The sequence below is a fragment of the Oryctolagus cuniculus genome, chromosome 15, assembly GCF_051225735.1.
Source record: "Oryctolagus cuniculus isolate XC-2025 breed Fujian yellow rabbit chromosome 15, ASM5122573v1, whole genome shotgun sequence".
NCBI lineage: Eukaryota > Metazoa > Chordata > Mammalia > Lagomorpha > Leporidae > Oryctolagus > Oryctolagus cuniculus.
Window position 1 is genome coordinate 67,082,867 of NC_142881.1, and position 24,990 is coordinate 67,107,856.

At 43.1% G+C, this 24,990-nt stretch overlaps 1 protein-coding gene across 27 annotated transcripts in view; it reads left to right on the forward strand.

Moving 5' to 3' along the window:
- LRMDA (leucine rich melanocyte differentiation associated) overlaps nt 1–24,990 on the forward strand; it is a 1,125,029-nt gene that overhangs the window by 909,204 nt on the left and 190,835 nt on the right. For 18 of the 27 annotated variants that reach the window (XR_016220977.1, XR_016220979.1, XR_016220978.1 and 15 more), the window contains one exon: nt 760–844. Coding sequence is in view for 13 of the 27 variants with exons in the window: in XM_070057892.2 (XP_069913993.1) it covers nt 760–844 (85 nt within the window). In the remaining 14 variants the exon portion in view is untranslated. Of the gene's footprint in view, nt 1–759; nt 845–1,240; nt 1,265–7,515; nt 7,979–14,245; nt 22,319–22,403; nt 23,171–23,881; nt 23,904–24,990 lie in introns of those variants that run through there. The other 9 variants (XM_089313521.1, XM_089313516.1, XR_016220989.1 and 6 more) reach the window with 8 other exon arrangements.

A 24,990-nucleotide genomic window follows, 5' to 3' on the forward strand; every position in this document is an offset into this window, starting at 1 on the left:
TAGTCCTGACTCGGGTACACTATGAATATTGCACAGAATTAAACTTGGGCCATGCATGTAATGGGCATATGAGGCATAAATGGATTTCATGTTCTGACATGGGGCCCATCCTTAAGTTATCTCATTATGTATGTGCACATATTAAAATATCTGAAAATCCCCAAATCCAAAACACACCTGGGCCCAAGCGTCTCAGATAAGGGATTCTCAAGCCGTATGCCGAATCGAAATTTCCAGCGCACTTCTCGGTGCTTGCTGTTAAACTCAGCCAGTGCCCCGATTACACGGCAGTGGTTGCTTGTGGTGACTTCACCCTGCGGAGTCTTACTCTTCTCTGCCTCCCTGCCCATCGGGTAAAGCAGCTCTGCTTTTCCCCCTGGCATCTTGGAGAGAGGAAGCTTACCCTGATGGCTGGTCTCTGTAACGATTGGCCTTATTTTGTGGGATTACTGGGAGAAGGCTTGGGATAGGAATCGAAGTCTATCCATTTCCTGCCTTCAGCCTCTCTCCTTGACTCTGTGCAATAAACAAGCCATCGCCTTGTCTCAGAGCCATTCCTCCTGTACGGAGGCCCCCGCAAAGCACTGCATCCTACCCTGCATGTCCCAGAATAGGGTCCCAACCTAGGATAGCCCTTGCTTCCTGAAGAGGCTCTCTGCGGGTGATCCCTTCTGCAGACTCGGATCCCGAGGTGGAGACCTGTTGGTACACAAAAGGAGTCAGCATTGCCTCATGTTGACTTTGGTTTTTGTCGTGCAGGCTTCCAGTGAGGACGTCACTCCCTCTCCTGAGTACAACTACACACCTCTGCCTTCTGCCTCCAGGGAGCTCACCAGCCACCGAGGTAGGAACTCGGGTTGTAATTGCTCTCGGTGGTGGCAGGGACGGTTAGTGGGCCTTGCGGAGCTCTGGGCTCATGGCTGTTGCGACGATGCCTTAGAAGGAACACAGAGCTTTTTAAGTCCTTGATGAGAAAACCATACCTGTCAAACCCAGCGGTTTTAACCCATATTAAACAGAATTTAGTGGCAGTCTACTGGGGAGGCAAATAAATCCACAGTGCAATATAATTTTGAAAGTTTTTTTTCTTTAATAAAGAGATTATAGTAACTTAACAATTACCCAGGAGCTCATTACCCCCTGCTACTTTAATGGGGAGAAATTGGGAAACTCGCTAATATTTGTGAAAGTATCATTGTTTGGAAGTATAGTAGTTGAAATCTGTAATTTCACATTACAGCTAAAAGGAATTCCATTTTGCAAGACAGCCTTGGCGAGAGTCCACGGCGCTGTGTGTGCTGAATCTCCCTGCGCCTCACAGTGTTGCTTTGCTGTCTCCACTTGTTCCAAAGCTTTGGGTTCCTACTGGCATTGCCAGAGTCTTCAGGTACAGAGGCAGTCAGAACGTGGTGCTGGAATATCATTTGAGAACACCTTAGCTCTACCCTGGCACCTGGGGTCAAGGGCTATGTGATTGCCTGAGCTGGGATTGGTAAGGGCAAGAGAAGGCCTTGCAGTGCACTGGTTTACTCCATTTTGCTCTGGTCATGACCATGGCTATGTTTCCTAATTGGGGAATCTGTCTTCGAAGGTTAAAGAGGGAATCACACGCTTTAAGCACTGTTCGCCAAGTCGGCCATCCCCCGTATACAGGTTGGGGTCACTGAATAAGGGCTGTCCCAGCTTTGTCAGCCCAGCCGCATGTCCGGATGTGTTCGTCAGAGGCAAGGGCGTTCAGGCACGGTGGAGCCGTCCCTCTGAGATGGCATAGGTGCTCTGGACAGATGGGGCACTAGTACTCTACAGGAAGTGATTGAGAAAGGAATGCAGGGCTCTGAGAGTCTGGGACTCGGACCCATGTTCCAGATTTGATGTCGGGGCATCAGAACTTTTCCATGTGTAAATGGACGCAGGCTTAATTGGGATTCAGTTGCCATTCCCTTCAGTGATTATCTGTTTTGTGAAAATCGATTTTGGTTGAAGTCAGGTACTATGCATAGCTGCCGATCTGGTATCTCGTGCGGGGCATGGCCAGCTCTCTTTTACTGTTTTTGTAAAGGTCTGGAACATGAGCCCGTAGGGACTACTCTTTTGTGAATTCCCCTAGGCAGATAATACCACATGTAGACGGCACAACAAGTTAACCCTTAAATTAGCATCATATCCTGGTGGGTTTATTTGTTGATTTCTTAGATTTAAATGAGGATAATTTTACTCTGAAGCCTACAGAATAATGTGCATAGGGACTGAAGTCTCACAGGCCTCCGGCCCCCTTAGAAAAGTCTATCTGGCCTTGAAATTGAGATTTCACAGTGGGAGGATGTGATCAGATAAATGATAACCATCAGGCATAGGACAAATATCATCTGTCATTTTAACAGTCATAAAAGAAACCCAAGCCTTAAAGAAATAGACTATAAGGCAAACCATTTTTGAAGGCTTTTGAGTAATATTTATAATATGCAAAAAAGCCCAAGGTAGAATGCTAGTAGGTGCCCTTGATGACATCAGAGCCCAACATCAATGGAAAAAGAAACATAAAAATGTTATTTAGAGGGAGCAAAAAACAGACATCTTAAGTTTGCTGAGGAAAGCCCCTGCACACGTTAACACACTAGTGGGTGCAAAGGACTTGGATGCTGAAAAAAATCAAGTCTGCAACATGACATGATGGTCTTTGGCCATGAGGAGACCAGTAATGAGAAAACCGAAGACGTTCATTAAGGGTGGATTATTGCTGGGTTGGTCTCTGGAGGGGCCTTCACATGAATCATACACCAACAAGTAACATTGCTTTTTTGGCACCCAAAATGAAATCTCTTAATGCTGTGTTGTGTTTATATTGAAGAAAGTTATTGCAATATAATATATTTCTGTAATCACTGAACTATTTGAGTGCCATTTGCTAATACCCTGCTGGCTACAGCTTGCAAGCATTTATGCAGAGAGGACTTTGTATGGCACAAAGGTAAATGACATCAATTCCTTCGGAGGTGAAACCCTCCGCGATGTCTGCAATGCATCTCTAAAACCCTAACTGGAAGTTCTATTTGCAAATAATCTTTGATTCATCCAGCTCCCAATCTCTTTTCATTCCGCACCAACAGCTACAAAAACCGGCGGGCAGTAGTTCATGTGCAAATTGCTGTTTTTCTGTACGTGCCATTTCCCCTTTACTTGTCCTTTTATGTAACTTGCAATGTCGAGTGTGATAGGCCCAAGATTCATGTTCTTCGAATGTAGATTCAAATGCAGTGGAAGTCTGGGCCTGGAATAATGATCAGGACACAGGGGACTCAATTTCCCCATCTGTAGCTTACAGTTAATCCATATATCATAGGCATAGTAATGTACAGAGCTTCCTGCATGAAACTTTCCCTGACCTGAGCTGTATTGATTTTTCCCTTTCTTGAGGTACTTAGAATATTTGTTTCTATTTCCTCAGTGCAGTTGTTCATATTCTGCTTTGTTTGAAAGATGTCAGGCTCTGTAGGTCTTAAATCCTCATAAATGCAAACTCCTCGAGAGTCAGTACTAAGCCTAACTCGTCTTGTCGTTTATGTCTCTGACTCCTACTCATGCTTCAGTCATCACCTTAAATATGACAGCTCCAAAGGGTACCCATCTAACCCTGCCTTGAATATTCATCGTAGGCTGCCTTGCCCTGTTCCATGCCTGCCGTGCTAGACAGTGTGACTTTGGAAGGAGTGGAGGAGATTCTGTTTGCTCATCACCGTGTCAGCAGCACACAATACAGGGCCTCATACTTGATTGGCACTCAAATATGTATGTGATGAATGAGTGATTGAAACCCAGGGGAATAGTCGGTATCTTTTATATCTCTGCAAGGTAACTTGATTCCTCATCAGAGAAGAGACCCATCTGCCTTGAGGTGAGGACCCTGGAGGGAAGGGTTAGCCTCATACAACTCAGCCCTCATCTCTGCTGCTTTCAGAATCCTAGATCATCATGGGTGAAAGCCATGGCTATTTATTTAGGAAGATTTATTTAATTAATTGAAAGGCAGAGAGAGAAAGAGCAAGAGTGTGGTGGACTGAGAAGGCCATGCCAAGATGGCCACTGCTAAGCAAGCGTCAGTTACTCAGGAATGGCTTTGGAACCCACAGGGCAATGAAGCCTGCCTGGCAACAGGCTGTGATTGTCCTAACCAATCACAGCCCCTTGACTGGATTGGCTGCCTCAGCTATATAAGCTGCTGTACCAACTGAAATAAATGAGTTTGCGGGCTGCTAGCCTCTGGCCTGCTTTTACCCATCTCCCGGTGTCAGTGTGGTGACTCTGCACCTCTTGCCCCCACTGTGCTCCTCCTCTCAGAACAAATCTACAGCAACATCTGGTGCCCAATGTGGGGCTTAAACCCACGTCCCTGGGATTAAGAGTCTCATGCTTCTCTCCACAAATTCACTCTCCAAATAGCTGCAATAACCAGGGCTGGGCTAGGCTAAAACCAGGAACCAGGAACTCCATCCTGGTCTGCCACATGGGTGGCAAAGTCTCACATATTTGGGCCATCTTTTGCTGTCTTTCCAGGTACTTTAGCAGGGAGTTGGATCAGAAGCAGAGCAGCCAAGACTCAAACCAGCACTCTGATAGTAGATCACAGCCACTGCTTAGCTGGTTGCACCCCAAAGCCTACCCCAAGCTGTAACTGTTGGTTCCAGCCAGAGAGCATTTATCTACAAGCCTAACAGTCAAGTGGAGGATTATTTTAATGTTGTAATTTTTTTAAACTTCAGTGTTCTGATAGTAAGGAAAGAAATAGGATACATTGCAATTATTGGAATTATTTTACTAAACAGAGCTCATGAACAAGGGGTCTGGACTCTTAGCAACATGTAGGCTGTGGTACACCGGTGGATTTGGAGTGGTCTCCATGCAGTATTCTGAGAGTGCTGCCCTAGGTTTGAGTGTACCTCTGCAGGATGGGGACCATGGGGCTGGCTGAGTGCCTCTGCTGTCTCCTAGCAGCAGTCCACATGCTGTGTCCTCAGCAGGTGCCCTATGAAAAACACTGATAGACTTTCTGGGAGGTTGTGCCTTTAAGTAGATCACGTGGGGGTGGGCATGGTTGCACTGTTGATTAAACCTCAGCTTGGGACACCCACATCCAGGGTATCATTTCAAGTCCTGACTCCTCCACTTCTGATCCAGCTTCCTGGAAGGCAGTGGATGATGGCCCAAGGACTTTGGCCCCTGCCACCCGTGTAAGAGACCCAGATGTAGTTCTGGGCTCCAGACTTTGGCTGGGCCAAGTTCTGGCTGTTAGGTACATTTGGTAAGTGAACCAATAGATGGGAGTGTGCTCGCTCGCTCGCTCACTCGCTCGCTCTTTAAAGTGGATGAAAATGAGCAAAGTTTGTTTTTTTTTTTTTTTTAAGAATGTGAACTCAATAAAAAGGTTGTATGGACAGGATATACCCCAATGTGCCAGCCTTGCCATTCTTCATCTGCTGCTTGCGACACATAACAGTCATGCTTCTGTGGGCCACAGTGACTTTTAGGGAAAGCACTTCTATTTAGAGCAGAGACCATAGTTGTTCTCAGGATAACCTTGTAACATGGAGAGGGCAAATATTACTATTCCTACTGAACAGAGGAAGACACCAAGAATTAAGCAGAGCCACCCACTGACAGGGACAAGGGGAAAAGCATCGGAACTCTGCCCTGGAATCCTGGGTCACCCCTTCACACAGGACTTGGGAAGCAAATGTGGAAAGGGCTGACCAGGGGCATTGTGCTACATGGCAGAGAAGAAAAAGTACAGGGAGATGCATGGCCCAGGAATCACAGCTCAGGGTGGCTTTCCAGGGTCTGAGCCACGGCTGCAGGGAGGTGCGGCCTCCTCTCCAGTGTTGAGGCTGGGGACTCCCAGGAGCTTGCTGAAACATTTCAGAGTATCACAGGACCACCTGGCCTCTCCTGCTGACTGCTTCCGTCTGCAGCACCTGTGCAGCTGTTTCTCAGGGGTTGACCTGGACTCTGCTGCACACATCGAGAATGTCCACCGATGGCCCTGCTCACGTTCCTATCTTGATTCCCAAATCATGTTCTAGTGCCTCTGTTTGGAGGACTCTGACCTACAATGATGGACTAGAGGGAGTTATAGGAAATAGAGTTTCCAGTTCCTGCTAAGAGCTGCAGAGAAGCCCTTAGCAGAGGCTGGGGGTGATGTTAAAACAGGTAATCTGGGGCATCTACCATAAGCTCACCAGCAGCTCTCAACTGGAGAACCCCTTCCAGTCTGTCTGCATATACAGTTTGCAAATTAAGTGCAAGCCCAGTAATCATCCTGTAATTATTTTTTTTCCTGATGTGTATACAGTTTTTAAGATGTGCTATAGTTAACTTGCCACGTGAAGCATTGTATCATAAGTATATAGAAGAAAGAAAGCAAAAACTGAAGAGGCAACCTCCTGGGAAATTTGCTTGGCGATGACCCTCCATCTCTGACCACCGTTGACGCAATCTTGCCATTATTTTTATTGTTTTGTTGTTAAGAGCTCATCTTCACCAGCCAGTGGCTTGGGCTATTTGTGTTCGAAATTGATTGCTGGGGCTGTCACAGAGTAATTTACATGGCAGTTTATCATAATTAGTTATCGTTTGCAGTTTCCTTAATGCAAGTTGCATTTTATGCTTAGCAATTGATTTTTCTGTATATCTCCATGATGCAGCACAATGTGGGCCATCCAAAAAAGAAGAAACAGAAAGAAAAACTGTGGGTTTTTTTCTTTGTTTTAATTTTAAAAACCACATTTTTTAGCCTGTTACTATAAAGTATATTTTCAAAGAAGCTGTAAATATAGAATATTTTTGTTCAGCTCATTATCGGCGAAAGTGAAATGAGCAAGAGGGACATGAAATGGATGCATGTGAAGAGGTGGCGATGTGGTTGAAGATATTTGAGATGGGGCTGTAACTGCCCAGAAAAACTCCATGCCAGCAAGCAGGGTGCTTTGAACAGGGCTCAGAAGGAGGCTACCTGATGGCTCAGTTGTGATGGAAAAATGTGTTTGGGTCTTAAAGGATTTGGAAGCAGTCTGTCTCTGAAGCCAATTTTTATTTATTTGATTTTTTAGATTTGTACCATTTTGCCATGTCAATGCCCAGAGCATGTGAAAGCTAAGTAGGTTTTATCATCAGGACTAAAACCTGCCTAGACCCATACCAAAGACTTAAGGAAAATAGATGCATTTGCTTGGGCCATCCCAATAACTCAGCCTTAGGGAGTTTTCTGGCCTACAGGCTGTTGGTTCTCATTGGCCATTTAAAAAGACAGAATAACTCATCTGGAGGTTCAGGGCCTTTGCCAAGTAGGTCTCACCTGAGATCAGATCTGATGACTAAGGCAGCCTGCTAATTTATTGCCTTCTGTCTTCCTGAATATTTTGATTAGTCTTTGGAGGGAGCTAAGAATCAAATGATTTCTCAGAAAATTGGCACTGACTCATTGAAGGTTCATAGAATCATGACAGATCCTAACTTCCCTTGTAGAAGGTATACTAAACACTGGTGACGGGCAGGAAGAAAGGAGAGGAAAGAGACCCATCAACCCCTGCAGCAAGGACACGTTTCACCCGGCGTCCTCTGAGCAAGAACATGGCCTTGGCTTCCCCGTCTCTGACTTTTTGCCATCACTTCGCCCTGGCTGTGTGGGGGCACGGTGTGCAGAGCTTGTATTAGCACTTTCTAATTATGTAAAATGATTTCCTCTGATGACATTTTCCACAGAACCCATTATTTTAGTTTTCTTTCCTTTATAATGCTTTTATGGCCTTATAATCTTGGTGGAATTCTCAGATGCTGAGAGATGTTAAAGTTTTCTTTATTTAATTGAGGTGACTGGTGATTTGACAGTAGTGGTTGACAGGTTTATTTTATCTATGTGGCAGTGCAGTGGGAGTCTATTTTCAGTGTGTGCGCTGTTCCAAAGTAAAAGGACTTTACTAAGTGCTGAATAAATTGTACTTTCTTTTGATTCTACACCTTGCTGAAATGGTTTAAAAACTCTAGTCTGGGTCATCAAATTCATCTCCTTGCTACTTTGCAGGGTCAATAGCTTCGCTCTGTCCCGAGCCGTGCTGGGTGGATTGGAATGGAAGGTGGTGTAGATTAAAACTTCCGCATATATATAGATAGATGTGCGTGTGTGCACTCGCTGTCTGGGAGGGTGGCAGTGATGGAAGAGCAAGCCAAGTGGAATCTGAAGATGGATGAATCTGTTAGACTATTACCAAGACTGGCATGGACCTTAGCCAGGAACTTTAAGCATCCTCCTTTAAGCGTTTGAAATCCACAGGGGTCCATTTCCTATCTTTTTTTTTTTTTTTCCACCGAGGATGATATTTCACTTACAGTCTCCAGGATTGCTGTATTTCTATTCTTTGGCCAGGATTGTGGTGCACTTGTAGACACAGAAGAGTGTCGCATCTGGATTTTCTATCTCTGAATCAAAGCAAGGAGGGAAAAATGGATCCCACTTTTTTCTGACCCCCAAACAGTAAACTTACTCTGTAAAATGGGTGGTTCGTAAGATAACCCTTCCTCCAACATAGTTCAAACAAAAGATGGTAAGATGGTGGTAGAAATATGCTCCTTCTATTTTTTTTTTTTTTTTAAGATTTATTCATTTGAAAGGGTGACAGAGAAAGGGAGGTCTTCTATCAACTGGTTCACTCCCAAATGACCGCAACTGAGCTGATCTGAAACCAGGAGCCAGGAACAACTTCTGGGTCTCCTACATGGGTGTAGGGGCCCAAGTACTTGGGCCATTCTCCTATGCTTTCCCAGACACATTAGCAGGCAGCTGGATTGGAAGTGGAGCAGCTGGGACTGGAACAGGTGCCCACATGGGATACCGGCACAACAGGCTGCGGCTTTAACCCACGGCACTATAGTGCCAGCCTCAGCTGCTTCTAACTAAAAAAAAATGGGAACCTAGAATTTGCAGAGCAGAAGATGCTACGTGTGCTTGTGTTTTGGGGCTGTGGGCTGTTCCTTGTCCCTTTGATTACAAAGGAAGAACTGGGACGTGATCAAATAGGACTCTGGAAATGACGTGGGTTTCTGTGATTCCCACTGTATGTCTTTCTGTTGCACCTACTGTGGACAGTGTGTCTGTTGGGGTTTGTGGAGTATTCAGACCTAGAGAGCATCTCTCTGTGTTCCAAGAAGTCATGATTTGAATGACAAGATCCCAAAATGAAGGAGTATCAACCAGACAAGATACCATCCGTTATATACTTGAGGGTTACATTACTTGGTGAAAGCTATAAGTACTCTATATATTTAGGAAATGTATATAGTACAGAGTCAGTGAAGGCTCAATAGTGAGGCAGGGCTGCTTGGAGGATGAGTGCCTTGAGCTTGGAAGAATGCACAGAGCAAGGGAGGTAGAAGGCAAGAGAAGGACATTGCAAAAGGAAAACAGGTTCAGAAAACTAGGGGTAAGAAGAGACAGAACTGCTGAACAAAAGGAACGCAGGTTTGAACGAGTGAGAAATAAAGTTTCATCTATAAGGTGGGTCCATGTTGTAACAGGGCTTGAACAGGCAAGAAAGGTCTGTATTTGAAAAACTGTGAGCAGGGCAGTGTAGTTTACAAGAAGTATGCAGGGACAATTGGGAATAAGAAGAACCTGAACTCGGGTCCCTGTAGGATGGTACTGAAGGTAGTTGGTTCCAGTTTTAGGTGCCTTAGATTTCTTGACACCAGCCTATGTGCCTGTAGACTGTGTTGCTTTCAAAAAGCAGGTTCCTTGCAAAGGTAGTTTAGGAAACAGCTTGGTAGCAGATGTGGAAGACAGCTGGGGTGCAGATATTGCTGGTGGTGTGGGAGTGGGACTGCTGTAAGTGGAACCTCGTGGTCACTGTGGTGTTAAACGGGTTGCCCATGGTTTGGGGCATCTGAGAGTATGGACCATCAGTGTTTTCCTTCCTCATCTTGTTCAAAGTATTTCTGGAATTGGCTCTTGAAACCAAAACTTAGAACCTAGTATCAGGAAGATGTTGAAAGGCTACTTGATGATCAAGACTCAGAGCAGCTGTCTGGGAGCAGAGGATAAGAGAAGGGATATGAGGAACCTTCTGCAGCCGGCTTGGGAGACTGGATGACTGATGACATTTTGGGATAGAGAGAAACAGAGACCCAGAAAGTTCTCAGGGAGGCAGCATGGTGTGTGGGAAGCTGTGGTCTGTGCCTGTTCCTCTCTTGGTTCCTCCTGCTGTAGGATTCTCCACTACCACACATGCATTAGCTGTAATATGCCCTGTTAAATGGAAGACTGGTGGAGTTAATGTAGTGAAGCTTGCGGCTGCACGGATAAACATAGAAGCAGCAGGCAGAGCAGCCACAGAAGTTTGTTCTCATTCTGGGCTTTGGCTTGAATATGGACTGCATTCTTTTACAAAGTGCCCAATATGTTTAATTCCTGGATCCTGGGCTAGTGGAAGAACAGCTCCTTGAGCCAGGGCCGTTGGTCTAGATTCTGCCGTGAGCTCTTCCCCAGTAGTAACTGCAAGGTCTCAATTCCTCCGATTCATTTTATTTCCCCGTCTCTTACAGAAAAGTTTACCTCTGCCCCTGGTTTTTCCTCGTGTAGTGATTTTATAACCGTTTTTGGAACAAATAAACAAACATCTGGAATCATGTGGTTGATTTAATTAAAAAGTTAGCGTTTGGCCAGAAATGGTAAAATCATGAAAAATGGCCTGTCGGTGAGCTCAAGAAGGCCAAGTGATGACGTCACTGGCTGCAAATGGATTGAAATTGAGGGAGGTGAACACCTGCTCGCGCAGCCCTGCTGTCTTCTACCCTCCCCTCCCAGCCATTAATATTTACTGCTCTGTTTCTTTATCCATTCTAATGAAAATTTTTTTCTTGGTTGGGGAGTTCAGGGGCAGGGGGGTGGGGGAGAAGGCTGTTACTTTTCCAATAACCTTGGATTTGTTGGGATGTGTGTACTTCATAAAGGGTGTGGTAGTGGACTTTCTGGGCTTTTCATTTCCCTTACTCCAGAGTTCCATATGCTTCAGGTCACCGCAGGGGCTTTCTTCTGTTTCTTCAATCAGTCCATCAACCACAGGTTTTTATGAGAGCTTCCAATATGTGGAATCTGGCACGAGGGGGTACAGGAGATGCAAGAGAAGCCTTGGACTCTGCCTTCAGGGATCCTGCAATCTAATTGGACGCAAGGTCTTTCTACACATGGAAGGCAGAGGCCAGGCTGGAGTTAAGAGTGCAGAGAAAGGAGCACAACAAGACAAGGTTACAGCACCTTCAGTGTAGAGATACTGATTGGCTTCATCTGTGGTTCTAGAACAGGCAGCCCTTGATTCCGTGAATCCTAGTGAGAGTGCCAGTGAGCTGAGCCAGAGAGGTGGGCTTCATGCTCTGCTTAGGAAACCAGAAACACAGACCAAAGAGTAAGTGGTTCATTTCACAGTGGTTTCCATGTAGGTCAGGAACAGAAAGAGGTGAGGCACAATGGTGGTAAAACCGCTGCTTGGTTAACATCAGGACGCTTCAGGTGACCTCTTTGGGTCAGGATTAAAGTAGAGAGAATGTGATGATCCTGTCCACAGAAACTACTGACTCCTGATTTCTGGGGAGGCTGGATAACCCCTTATATTCTGTTTGGTAGGACTTTTGCTAGGATGACTCCATTTTGAACTTTAGTCTTGTTCCCTGGGGCCTAGTGCAGGAGCTCAGCCTGCAGACTGTGGGCCTCCGAGGGGGAGATGAGTGCAGAGAGAAGCGTATGGAGGTGCCTTGGCTGCAGGTGAGCACTGAGCTGAAAGAAGTTGCCCTGGGTGGTTTCAGGGTGTGGGAGTGTTTGGGGAGAGACTACGTGGAGAGTTGATGATACTGAGCCACAATCTTGGTGGGAGTTGGGGGAAGAAAGCCCTAACGCCGGAGTTGGGTATTTTCCTGTGTTTCTGATGAACTTCTCTGTAAGGCATGTCCAGGGGGAAGGCAAACCTAAGTATTGCTTACACCTCAGGAGGGGACTAATGAGACAGCCTAGCTTTGCAGAGTGTGGCGCTCTGATGTCTCTTGACTTACCAACCAGGATGAGGTTATTCTGCAAACCAAAGGGAGGAGTTTTTCTTCTTAAACTGAAAACAAGGCCAGTAGCCAGGAGCTGAAGGTACAGTGAGGGCCATTTAGCTTCCATCCGAGGAAAGACTGCGTCCTGCTGAAATCAGAGGCGGATTGGCCAGGGAGACTGGGAATCAGCATTCCACAAGGCCTTTTTCCTGAAGTGTGTGCTCCTCTGTCTTTTGAGGTAGCCTAGAGGAGGTGAAGAAACTTACATAACTTCCAAATCCTGACTGGGTTTGACCAAGAGTTCTGTATGTCAGTACTAGTTCAGCTGTTTCATAAATGAAACCAGGGTTTCCCGTTGGCCATTCTGGACTTGTACAGGCACACAGAGATATAAGATCATGCAGGAACAATGCTTCAGTGTTGCCAGAGGAGTTCTCAGTCCTCTGCACTTTATTATTCTTGTACATCTGTTTCCTTAAATACTCTCTGCAGAAGCATTAGCATGAAAATAAAAGAGTACAGCAAGTTGGAATTTTCCATTTGTAGCTTCCTCAGCCTATGGGGTCAAAGTTCTGCCCTCAGGGATGCTAATGCAGACTGTGTGTGCAGTGCAGGGCAAATGTTTCTCAACTCAATGACAAGAGGGGGTGGGGAGCCAGAAAAATAACGCAATGCTAATTCCCAAACCCTGACTGCCCAGGGGAGGTCCCAGTTTCAACCATGCTCCTCCACCTCCATTCTCACCCTCCCCTAAAGGAAAAAAAAATATCCTGTGTTATTACGACAGACATCTGTGTGAGAGCAATAAAACGATCTTCTCCCTTGTGGATTAGCTCTTTATTCCTTGATTTTTTTCTTGCTTTCGCTCATCAGTTTCTCCCAACTGAAGGAGAGTCAGAGAGTTAAGATGTAGTCCCTTTGTCGTGTCCGAGGCAGAAACACCATATAACCATCCTCCTTCACAGATTTTCTTTACTCAAGAGAGGACTTCTCTTCTGAGGTCTGATTTCTCACTTGCTTCATCTGCCTCCTTGGATTCTCTCCGGAACTTTCACTTCTTGCCATGTTCAAGTCCAATAATGAAGGTCCCCTGGAGAAACTGGTTTGGAGGGGACCGTGAGTGCTGATGTACCTGGGAATATCCGTAGCTGCCTTTCCTTCTTCGGAATCCATAGAGGTATCTATTGGATATGGACTATACCATGAGCCCCGCTCAAAACACAAGGGATAGAGGAATGCATAAAGCAGTGTTGGGGTTCAGAGGATGCTACCCCACATAAGGCTATTTGCGATGCTGGATGCATTGAATTAAAGGACATTGAAAGGCCTTAGAACCACGGTCTCTGACTTGCCCCTGTGCTCCTGTTTCCCTGCCCTTACTCTCCCCCAGAGCAAGCCATTGGAACCCAGAATTCCTGTTCCCTGAAGCAGGGCACAGAGCTGGAACCCCTTTGCCCAAAGTCACCCATATGGCCTGAACATAACTACTCTGAACTCCTGCCTTTCTGAGTAAGTGCAGGCCATAAAGAAATGCTCTGACTACCTTTGCTGATAGTGGGTCCTAAGAACCGAATTCTGTAATCCCTGCTGCCCTGTGCCCCGACTTTGATTTGCATATGTAGGAACCCAAGCTGTTACAGCCTTCTCAATCTAAAGGTCTCCTAACTACCTGTCATAACACCATTTACTGCAACTAAGACTGAGAAGGGAAACCATCCCAAGATATTAGCGTAAACGATAGAAACAATGCAACCCTTTTGCCCATAGCAAAGACCAGCAACCCTCAAACTAGTGACAACCTGGAAAAGAAGGGCTACTGCTGTTGATAAAAAAAAAAAACTGTGCAGATTGTACACAAGACGGGTTAAAGCTGGGATGAGCAAGCTGATCACAGCCAGAAACAAATTGGAGAGTTTTCAATGTGGAACTAACTTCAGTAGTTCTCTGATCACAAGGAGAACTGCTAGGAGCCTGACAGTAGCAATATTAGGCTTGCCCAGTGCAAGCCGACACATGGGTCAACTCATCTGTATGTCTGATCTCACCATTAGTCTGGTCCTCATGCCAACAGAGCTTTCTGCAAACCAGAACAGTCATTCTGAGTGATTGGGTCAGTACAGTAAGATAACATGAGTCAGTAAAATTGTAAAAGTCTTTTTTTTTTTTTTTTTGACAGGCAGAGTGGACAGTGAGAGAGACAGAGAGAAAGGTCTTCCTTTGCCGTTGGTTCACCCTCCAATGGCCGCCACGGCTGGCGCACTGCGGCTGGCACACTGCGCTGATCCGAAGGCAGGAGCCAGGTACTTCTCCTGGTCTCCCATGGGGTGCAGGGCCCAAGCACTTGGGCCATCCTCCACTGCACTCCCTGGCCACAGCAGAGAGCTGGCCTGGAAGAGGGGCAACCGGGACAGAATCCGGCGCCCTGACCGGGACTAGAACCTGGTGTGCCAGCGCCGCAAGGCAGAGGATTAGCCTATTGAGCCATGGTGCCGGCGTAAAAGTTTTAATATATGGAAGTGGGAAAAACTAATAAAGCTCTCCTAGATTTTGTCAAAAGGCACATATAAAATTAAATACCATTTAAGAGAGAGATGTATAATGAAATGATAGATAGAAGAAGCTTGAAAATGTGAGGGGGGAATTCAGGAAAATGCTAGATACATGTTAAAAACAAAAACCAAGAAAAGCAGCATTAGTATCAGACACAGTAAGGCTCCAGATTGTTGCTGAAATGAATGAGATGATGGTGAGAGTGCTTTGTCAAACTAAGAAAACAGAGTGGGAAGCCATACTGTGAGCCTCAGTGTGTGGACCTCTAGTGTCTCCAGCCTTTGAACCAAATAAGGCAAAAAGTTCCTAGAAAGAAAAGTCACAATTAAACCTAAAGACAGAAAATGACGTATACGCAAAAGGAAATTTCAAAACATATACATCCCATTAAACAGAAAACAATAAATATGCTCTGTGTGTGTGTGTAAGTGTAAGTACATGGGTGGAGAGAGAAAAGAGGTCATTAAAACTCTACAAACTGAGTCATAAAGAACAGAGTCGTGCTCAGTTGAAATGAACTTACTAAGGAAAATTTGAAATTAAAAATACTTTTTAGATGAAAAATCCCACAAAAACAGAAAAAAGAGAAAAGAAAAATACAAAATTAGGAATAAATGAAACTTCAGGTTTATGAGGGTATAACAGACTTTATTCTGTAAGAGTGAGTAGAAGTGATAGCAATATAGTCTATTAAGAATTGTGGGATATAGCCAGAAATAGAATTGATTTTTCTCCTTTCAAACATATGAAATAAGTAATAGAAAATAGAAGTAATATTAGTATTTATAGATACTAATGTTAAAAAACCCAGACACACCCAATAATATGTAAAAGGACTTTAAAAAGCTAAAATTTAATAAACCAAAAACAATATACACTATGCTTTATCAGAAAAACTTTTGAAAAGAAATAATGAACCTAGCACACTTAGAAAGAGATGGACCTATTGTACGTCAAAAACCTTATGAAAATGCAATTAAAATGTAAGTTGATTTTGGTGTAGAAATTGTTGAAATACAGGTATACAAGGAGTTTTCAGAGTTACTGAAAAATCTATTACCAAAAAGCTATGCATGGATTGCAAATGCTTTTGCATCAAAACAAGCATCTTTTAATGTCATATTTCTGTGAATCTTTTGAAGTATGTTCTATAGCATTAGGAATTAGGAGATTAAGGAAAATCAAAGAGTTTATATTAATAAATCTGAGAATCTAAATAAAATAGACAGTTCTACAACAATTACAAATAAGGTCTCAGAAAGAAATGCAAATCTAAGGAGAATGACTGTACAAGAAACTGAAAAAATAGGCATCCTTCAAAGGTGAGAAAGACTCCTTACAAATGATTCTGGAAAATGAAGAAATAATGAATTAATCATTTCATCTTTGTAGGATTTCAGGTGAAAAATGAGAATGAAGTTGTAGATCAATCACTTTTGCAAATGTGGACAGCAGAATCCTCCATGAGAAGTTAGCAGTACTGTGGTAAAAAGTATTCCTCATGACCTAGTAGAGTTTATCTCAAAATTGAAAGGATAGTTTACTGTTTAAATGTATCAGTGATTTGTCACATCGGAATAAAAAGGGTAAAAGGGATTATATCTATGCTACTAGGTATAAAGGTGTCGCAAAATTTGTGAAATGTCAAACAAGGAGTAGAAACGAACTTCCCTAACTTGATGAAGATACTCTGCCAGAAACCTACAGCAACTCGCATCCAGGAGAAAGATTAGAAGCATTCCTATTAAAGTCCCAGAACAGGCAAGGAAGGAATATCGTACTTGCCCCTGGAGCTGTTAGCCGAAGCGATGAGAGGTACCACAGCAATGGGAGCAGAAGGACTGGCCTAAGTACAGCTTTATTTATACTCCATATTAGGAGTTATGTCAAGAGTCAGCCACCTTTTTTTCTCTGAAAGACCAGATGGTAACTATTGTAGGCTTTGTGCACCGGGAAGATATCTGGCATAGCTACTTCATGTTGCCCTTATAACATGACACACTCATATCTGCAACAGAAAAAAAAATGTAAATATGCTTAATTCACCTATGTGAAAGACTTCCAGACAGGATCATAAGGTAAAGCCCAATTCTCTGTATTATACGAGAGAAACAGATAAGTTGACTGAGAAAAGTTTGAATGCGAGGATGGATGAATACAAGCAACAAGGAAGCAAGGGTTACAGACTCTGTATCAAAGATGAATTCAAAGGCCGGCGCCGCGGCTCACTAGGCTAATCCTCCGCCTTGCGGCGCCGGCACCCCGGGTTCTAGTCCCGGTCGGGGCGCCGGATTCTGTCCCGGTTGCCCCTCTTCCAGGCCAGCTCTCTGCTGTGGCCAGGGAGTGCAGTGGAGGATGGCCCAAGTGCTTGGGCCCTGCACCCCATGGGAGACCAGGAGAAGTACCTGGCTCCTGCCATCGGATCAGCGCGGTGCGCCGGCCGCGGCGGCCATTGGAGAGTGAACCAACAGCAAAGGAAGACCTTTCTCTCTGTCTCTCTCTCACTGTCCACTCTGCCTCTCTCTCACTGTCCACTCTGCCTGTCAAAAAAATAAAATAAATAAATCATAAAAAAAAGATGAATTCAAGCAGAAAAGCAGTAACTGAGACAAGGATACTTTGTAGCACTGGTGTTAAATTGATGTTAGATATGACAGTTACGGATACTCATGGAACAAAATAAAGTAACAAAATTCATGTTGGAGAAATCAAATAGTATAAAATGGAAAAAAATTGAAAAACATATTGGTCATAGACTTAGAACAAGTAGAGGAAAAAAATGACAAAGACCTAAATATTAAAAATGTTCAGGTAGATGTAATTAAAGCATATTAAACTCTGTATCTTAATATATAGTGCACTTCTTTTTGGGTGAACATTAATACTTACTCTTCTTAAAGTTACAATGGTTGTGAAGCACCTCCAAGTTTATCGTCATGAAATGATAGTTTATTATGTTCATAGATTCTGTGGATCAGGAATTCCAGTAAACGATAATGGAAGTAACTTATCTCCGCACTAGGATGTCTGAGGCCAGAATAGAAGAGTTGAAATCTGATAGCTGGAATTATCTGAAGAATGGTAAACTCACATGCTTGCTGGTTGAGGGTGGCCGTTGGCCAGGGACCCCACTTCCTGCCTATGGGAGCCTCTCCATTTGGCTTGCTGTATAGGCTAGATTGGACTTTATCACATAGTGGCAGAGAGCCAAGAGCAGGCATCCCAAGAGAGAGAGGGAGAGCCAGGCGGAAGTCACATCATCTTTGATGACTTAAGTCTCAGAAATCATGGAATTGCTTCAGCCACATTCTGGTCACACAAGTAGTAAAAGAAAAAAAAAAGTCCTGCCCAGGTTCAAAGGAAGGTAAAATAGACTCCACCTTATGTTGGGGGGTGGCCAGGTTTCAGAAGAGCATGTGGGACCAGAATACTGTTCTATTTTGGGCAAATGTAATCTCCCACAATAATATACAGGCTCATGAACAGAATGCCAATAGATTCTAGTAAGTAGAAGTAGCGTAAGAACTGTTGGGTCATGATGTAATGAAATCTGAGTAACAAACCTCTTGTACCCAGGTATTTTCTAATACTCTGAAATCTCAAGTCAAAGGTAGTATAGAAGCCCAACCTGGAGAACAGCCGAAGAAGGAGCGATCATAATGAAAGTGTAATCTTTCAGAACCCACAGATAAATCTAAGGCCAAACTTAGTTTTAAGTAATGTCTTAGTTTAACAAAACAGGCAAAAGGATGTTAGCTTTTCATGACTACAATGCAATACCTGAGACAAGCTCCTTATGTAGGAAAGAGGGGCTTATGTAGCTCCTGGTCATGGGGACAGAAAGTCCACTTGTCGTGATGCAGGCTTTGGTGAAGGTCCTGTGGTGAACGTCAGACTGTGTGCAGGAAGAACACCGTGCTGAGCTGGGAATCGGAGATTGGCTGGGGCCAAAGTCAGGCTTTTACAACAACACTTTTGGGAGAGCTACCTTCTAAGCACACACTAAGAGTGACCTGAGGACCTCCCACTAGACCCCATGGTTCTACTCCCTTCTTGGAAACCATGTCTTTAACACGTGGGGCTTTGGGGGACAATGAATATTCAAACCGTAGCAGGATACAGTAATCATAACAAAACATTATGGTTAAACAAAGGCTACAGAAACCAATGGAAATTGGAAGAAGATTTTTAAATCTAAAAACAGATTTATTGTTAAAAAAACAGGTATAATAAATGATCTAAATGTAAATTTTTTTTGAAAAACTGAATCATTATCCTAATGAAGGAAAAATACAATGTGAATATAAAAAAGGTGTGTAAAATCTAAATCAACTGGATAATTATGTAAAGAAAAGTATAGTTTGCAAAACTGACTCCAGAAGAGATAGAAAATTGAAACAAATTAGTTTCCATAGGGAAAATAATGTTTATGAAGACTATCATTTCTCCCACTAAATCTGGGTGTTTTTAACAGGAAATTTTACCAGATGTGCTGTTAAATGTTTAAAAAGCCATTCTCTGAGAGAGAAAGCCCTGGTCCCTGTGCTCTTTGACAATGGCTGTGCATGAATACCCCTCCCCCCAGCCACGAATTTCAAGCCACCTCTGGGCATCAGTTACTATAGAGTTGGGAAGAGGAGTACAAGTTAGTCCCTAAAAGTCAGTGCAAACTGGGTCCTGCACACCAGGTAGATGACTGCAGTGCTATATAGACTGTTCTGGAGCACAAAGTTCTTTCAGGTTCTTTTTGTGAAGTTTATAACATGTTTATTGGAAAATTAATAATTGCATTGATTACAGGGAAAATATATATTCATTTCAATTATGAAAGTAGGTGTACAAGTCCTAAACAAAGTAACTAACAGCAACTCAGCAGTATACATGGAAGCGTAAAACATGATCCAGTAAGACTCTTTCCAAATAATGGCAGTGACATTTCATTAGGATATACACTTATTTAATCTTTTTAAAAGTGCTAAGGTGAAAATTATAATTTTTATATGTTGAAAGGCTTTGACCTTGATAAAAAGCTTACATATAAAAATAGATGTGGGCCGGCACCATGGCTCAATAGGCTAATCCTCCACCTGCGGCACCAGCACCCCGGGTTCTAGTCCTGGTCGGGGTGCCGGATTCTGTCCCGGTTGCCCCTCTTCCAGGCCAGCTCTCTGCTGTGGCCAGGGAGTGCAGTGGAGGATGGCCCAAGTTCTTGGGCCCTGCACCCACATGGGAGACCAGGAGAGGCACCTGGCTCCTGGCTTCGGATCAATGCTGCAGCAGCCATTGTAGGGTGAACCAACAGCAAAAGGAAGACCTTTCTGTCTGTCTGTCTCTCTCTCTCTCTCTCACTGTCTGCTCTGCCTGTCAAAAAAAAAAATGTGTACTTACACAAAAAGCTTTGCAGGTGGTAGTTTTACCCACTATACCACAGTGCCAGCCCCTACTTTGTTAATTTTTAAATTTATTATGAACTCATAATAACCAAATGTTTCCTTTTCTCTTTTTAAATTAAACCTTAAATTTATATGGGAAATAAACAACCATAATAGCTGAAATCATTCTGAAAAGGAATTTTGAGGGGAAGTTAGCCCTACTGGATATCAACTATATAATGAAGTTGTCATAATTGAAACAATGTGCTGGCACAGGAATCTTCAGACTAATGGACTAGAACAGGAAGTCAGCACTGGGCTCAGCTACACGTGGGGATTCAGTATGTGATAAATTGGCATCTCAAACTGGAGGGGATATGTACTTGCATGTTCCATGGACAAACAGGTAGCTATTTGGAAAAAATTTGTATCCACGCTTAACACCAGGAGAGATGTCAAATTAATTAAAATTTTACATGGCAAAGAAATACTAGGAAATTATTGAAAGGAAATAAAAGAGAACTCAGAATTCAGAAGCCTTGATAAAAGAAACAAAAACGAACAAATTTGACTATAGGGCATAGTGTTTATTTAAAGAACAAAAGTTTTTACTCAGAAAAGTAAAAATTTTTTAAACAAAGGTGAACAGTAAACTTAAAAATACGTAGAAATCATATCACAGTCAATGATAGATGTATATTTCTTATATATGACAAATTCCTGGAAGTTGATAGTAAAGTGATCAATAACCCTGTATAAAAATAGATCAGAAATTTACTATAAATACTTGCATATGTACAAAATGAGATACATGCAGTGGCATTTATTGTAGACTGTTTCTACTAGGTAGACATAGAAAACAGCCATACATCTATCCACTGAGAAATGCCAAATAAATTTTGGTATATCTAATCTCTGAAATATTGCCTGTGTCCATTGAAAGAATGAAAAGACTGTTTTAGTACGCGAGAGCCTAAGCGGTATATATTGTTAAGGGACTAAAACAAGGTCAGGAATTGTGTGTGTGTGTTATACCATTGTTTAGGCACATAAAGTAGAATAAGAATTTGTACTATTGAAAACCTCTGAAATTGCATGGTCACCGTGACTGCCTGTGGGTGAGAAAAACTAGGCATGGAGAGTGCTGGGTCAGTGAAAGGTTTTTCATGGTATGCCTACATTTACTTTTACATTCCAGACCGTATTCAGAAGTAGAAAGTAGAATTTAAAAGACTGAAATGAAATTCATAGAGCCCATCACCGAACAATTATGCATGTCCAAAGGGGTGAATGATGCTCATTGCAGCATTTTTCCAATAGTGAAAAAAAGAAAATACAAAAAATGTATGTTAGGAAAGAAATCAATGAAATGCGGTGAATTTGTGATGTTGAGTAGTATGTGGCAGTTAAAAGTTGAAGGAAAACAAAAGACTAACAGAGAAACATCTCCCAGACATATTTTTGAGCAAAAAGTACTTTGAGTACAAGAGTTTTGTATGCTGTGATAGATTTTATGTATTTAAGAGTATAACATTATATGCACATGTATGTCCTTAAAACACAAACCATGCATGCACATTCGTGTATCTATGCATAGAAACGGCTTTAGGACAGATGGAAAACCCTTAGTAGTTACTGCTGGGGGAAGACCTGAGTTGCAGTGGGAAAGAGTAGAAGAGATTCTGAAATGACTTGAGCCTTTTCAGTATTTGGCGTGTTATAAAAATATGCTAGTATTTCACTTACGTAATAATAATAATAATAAAACCTAAAGTGGGTGATTTATAACTGTTTTGGAGACATTGCAGATCTTTTCTCCAAGGCCAAGTGATAAAGAAATTGTTTTTGTAAAGACATTCCTTTCTGTCTTTAAAAGTAAATATTCTGGTGTTAAGAATTACAAGGAAACATTTGAGTACTCTGTGGCTGCTGAGAGATGGAGGAGTCACATGTCTTGAATATTCTGGTAAATAAAGAGATAGAGACAGAAACCACAGAGGTACGTGCATGTATTGCATGGCTTACTGATTTCTGAACAGGAAGGAAGACGTCAGCGTTCATAATAGCTACAACTTAGTGATTTTTTTTTTTAAGGGCCAGGCGCTGTGCTGGTGTTTTACATATGTTTGTGGTCTGATTTAATCCTGGAAACATCCCCTAAAGGTGGATATTATCCCTGTTTTATAGATGAGGAAATTGAAGCTTAGAAAGGTATTAGGTAGTTTACCCAAGGCCCCAGTGCTAATAAGTGTCCTTCTTGGGACTCAAAACCAGGTCTAACACTGGAGCCCCTGTTCTTCGCCCTGTTCCTCACTGCTCACCCCAGCCTGATAAAAATATACTTCACGGTAAAACAACGTTGCATACATCTTAACCTCTTTTTTTTTTTTTTTTTTTTTGATGACTCACAAGCACACTCCTGGCTGTATCAGTGTTTTAGGAACTCCTGTTATGAACATCAACTGGAGATATCCCACTGAAAGAAAATGGAGAGATACTGCATTGACATACTTGAGTGCTTTTATTTCAGAAGATAAAAGGTGCAGCAAAATCACTATTGTGATTTTTTCGTAACCCCTTTATTAATCTGTCTCTTCTGAAGGGCCCTTATCTCCTATATACTGATTCCAAATGGTGTCTCTTTATCAGCACCTATATGAGCCCTTGTATCTCTTTTTTGTAGTCCTAAAAACACTGCTTAGATCCATACTGTGGTTTCTCCCCACCGTGGACCATCACAGCAAAGGACCCCATGCCTATAACCTCAATTACCATGAGCAGAATTCAGGTGGAGGACACCAGCATCTTCATAGATGTCCTTTTTGGTTATAGTTGATAAATGCCATTTAGCTAAAGCCCAGGATGGCTCCTGAGTGTCTAGTAAACTTCAGCACCCACCTGAGAGATCCCTCCATGTGACTGCATGAAATGGGAATAAGGAAGGGCACATAACCCATTGACTATGCAGTTTCTCACCCACTGAGAGCAAAACACAATCCAATGCAATTTTAGTACTTACATGCCTCTGGGGAAAATAGACCCCTAAAAATCACCAAGTGCAGCACTGGAAAAATTCCTGAAATTTATGCTATGCTTGTGTTATAAAACCCAGGGACCCTTAGATGCTCTCCTTGAGTACAACTGAGTGGCAATTCTGCTTTGCTGTATTATCCACTGAGTGTAATGATAATAGGTTACATGTAATTCAGGAAAAAATTAAGTCTAATAAGAAAAATCTAATAAATGCTAAGGGCATCCTACTGTCATTGGTCTAAACTTTATGTTAGCGTTTGTTTTTTGCATATTAAATGATCCTTAATATGTTGAAAATGAAGAGGGCAGAAAAAATTGAAACAAGCATTCAGTTAATACATGCGGAGCACATATTTGTATGCACCCCTTGCGTTGGGTAGGTGCTCAGAGGTATGGTATGTACAAGGAACAGTACTAAGATGTGGCAGCACATTGTGGACTTTAGATGTGCTGAGCAGTTAAGAGGCTTGGTGTGGGGGATAGACCCTGTCTTTAGCCAATTCAGAGTACAACAGAACAAAACTCAGAATGCAGTTCTAACACAAGAATTCAACCATCAGGCTTCTGGGCCACTGGAGGAGGGTGCACAAGCTTAGGGACGGCCTGGCACCCATGCACAGGGTGTTTTGAGGTTCCTGTGCAGCATTAGCAATTATGGGAGACAGCGTGGCAGGGTGAGGCGGAGCCAGAGGGATGAAATCAGGGTGCTGTCATGTTTGTGCTTCTCAAACCTGAAAGAATCTCTTCGGGGACACCCGTGCAGTAGAAGTACTTACGCACCTCTTTTCAGCACCTGGGACGACACCATGGCATCTGTTATTTTTAATGAGCTCTTCTGGTGATTCCTGTGCACACAGAAATTAGAGGAAGACTTCCCTGAATACTGACAAGGGCTCTCTTTGGCCTGGTCCATAAGATTCAGAGGAATAGCATCTATTCCCACACCTGACTGACTGGAGGAGTGGCTACCCCCGGGTCTCACCACATCTGGGAGGAACTGAGCAGCCTTCAGGTGGGTCAGGTGTTACTCGGTATTTTCGATGCAAGGCGTCGTACTTTGTGCACAGTTGGCAAAGGTTCCTGTCCTTCAGGAACTTAGAGTTTAGGAGGAGAGAACAGACAGAATCATAAGTGTCATGGAGGCTTATGGTGTGTGTAACGCCATTTGTGGGGGAGAATGGCGACAAATGTGGGTGGGAATTAGATGGAGGGCTGTCCATGTCAGCATGAGCTTAGGAGCAGCACTGGGTGTAGAGGAGAGGGCTTGGCACTGGCGCTGAAAAGGTTAAATATGTGGGTTGTGTCTGAGGGAAGGGTGTGGGAGGACTGTGGGGATTTTGGCTTAAGTATTCTTGTGGACGCTGCGGGTGTTTGATGAGAAAAGGTGTTGAGGGGGGTGCAGAATCAAGGGGCCGTGTTTAGTGTGGAACACTCTGGGAGTGCAGGTGCACTGAGTCATGGATCAGTGAACTTTGGTGTGACTGGTCAGACAATAAGCATCATGAGCTTTGCAGGTCAGGCTGCTGTGACTGCGCATCTCTGTCGTCATAGTGTGAAAGCATTCGGAGACACAGTGTAAGAGAATGGGTGTGGCTGTGTCCCAGTAAAACTTGACCTACAGAAAAAGGTAGTGGGCCAGATCTGTCTTACCAGGGCTAGCTTGCCACTCCTGCTTACAGAATAAGTATGGACAGCAGATAAAGACAGATAGATATATTGACATCTATGTATTTCTCTACTGACATACAATCAATGCAGTATCTTTCTGTGTATTTATAGAATCATACCTACACTATATGGATACTGTGTGGTTATTTTGCATAAATAATTTTTTCCACACTACCCAACAGATAATCAGTGTGTGTTTATAAGTAAATAAAAGAGGAAATGTAAATTAATACCAAACACGTTTTGTGCTCACGGATTCAGCAAAATTTTAAAAATCTGGTAATAGCAAATGTTGGCA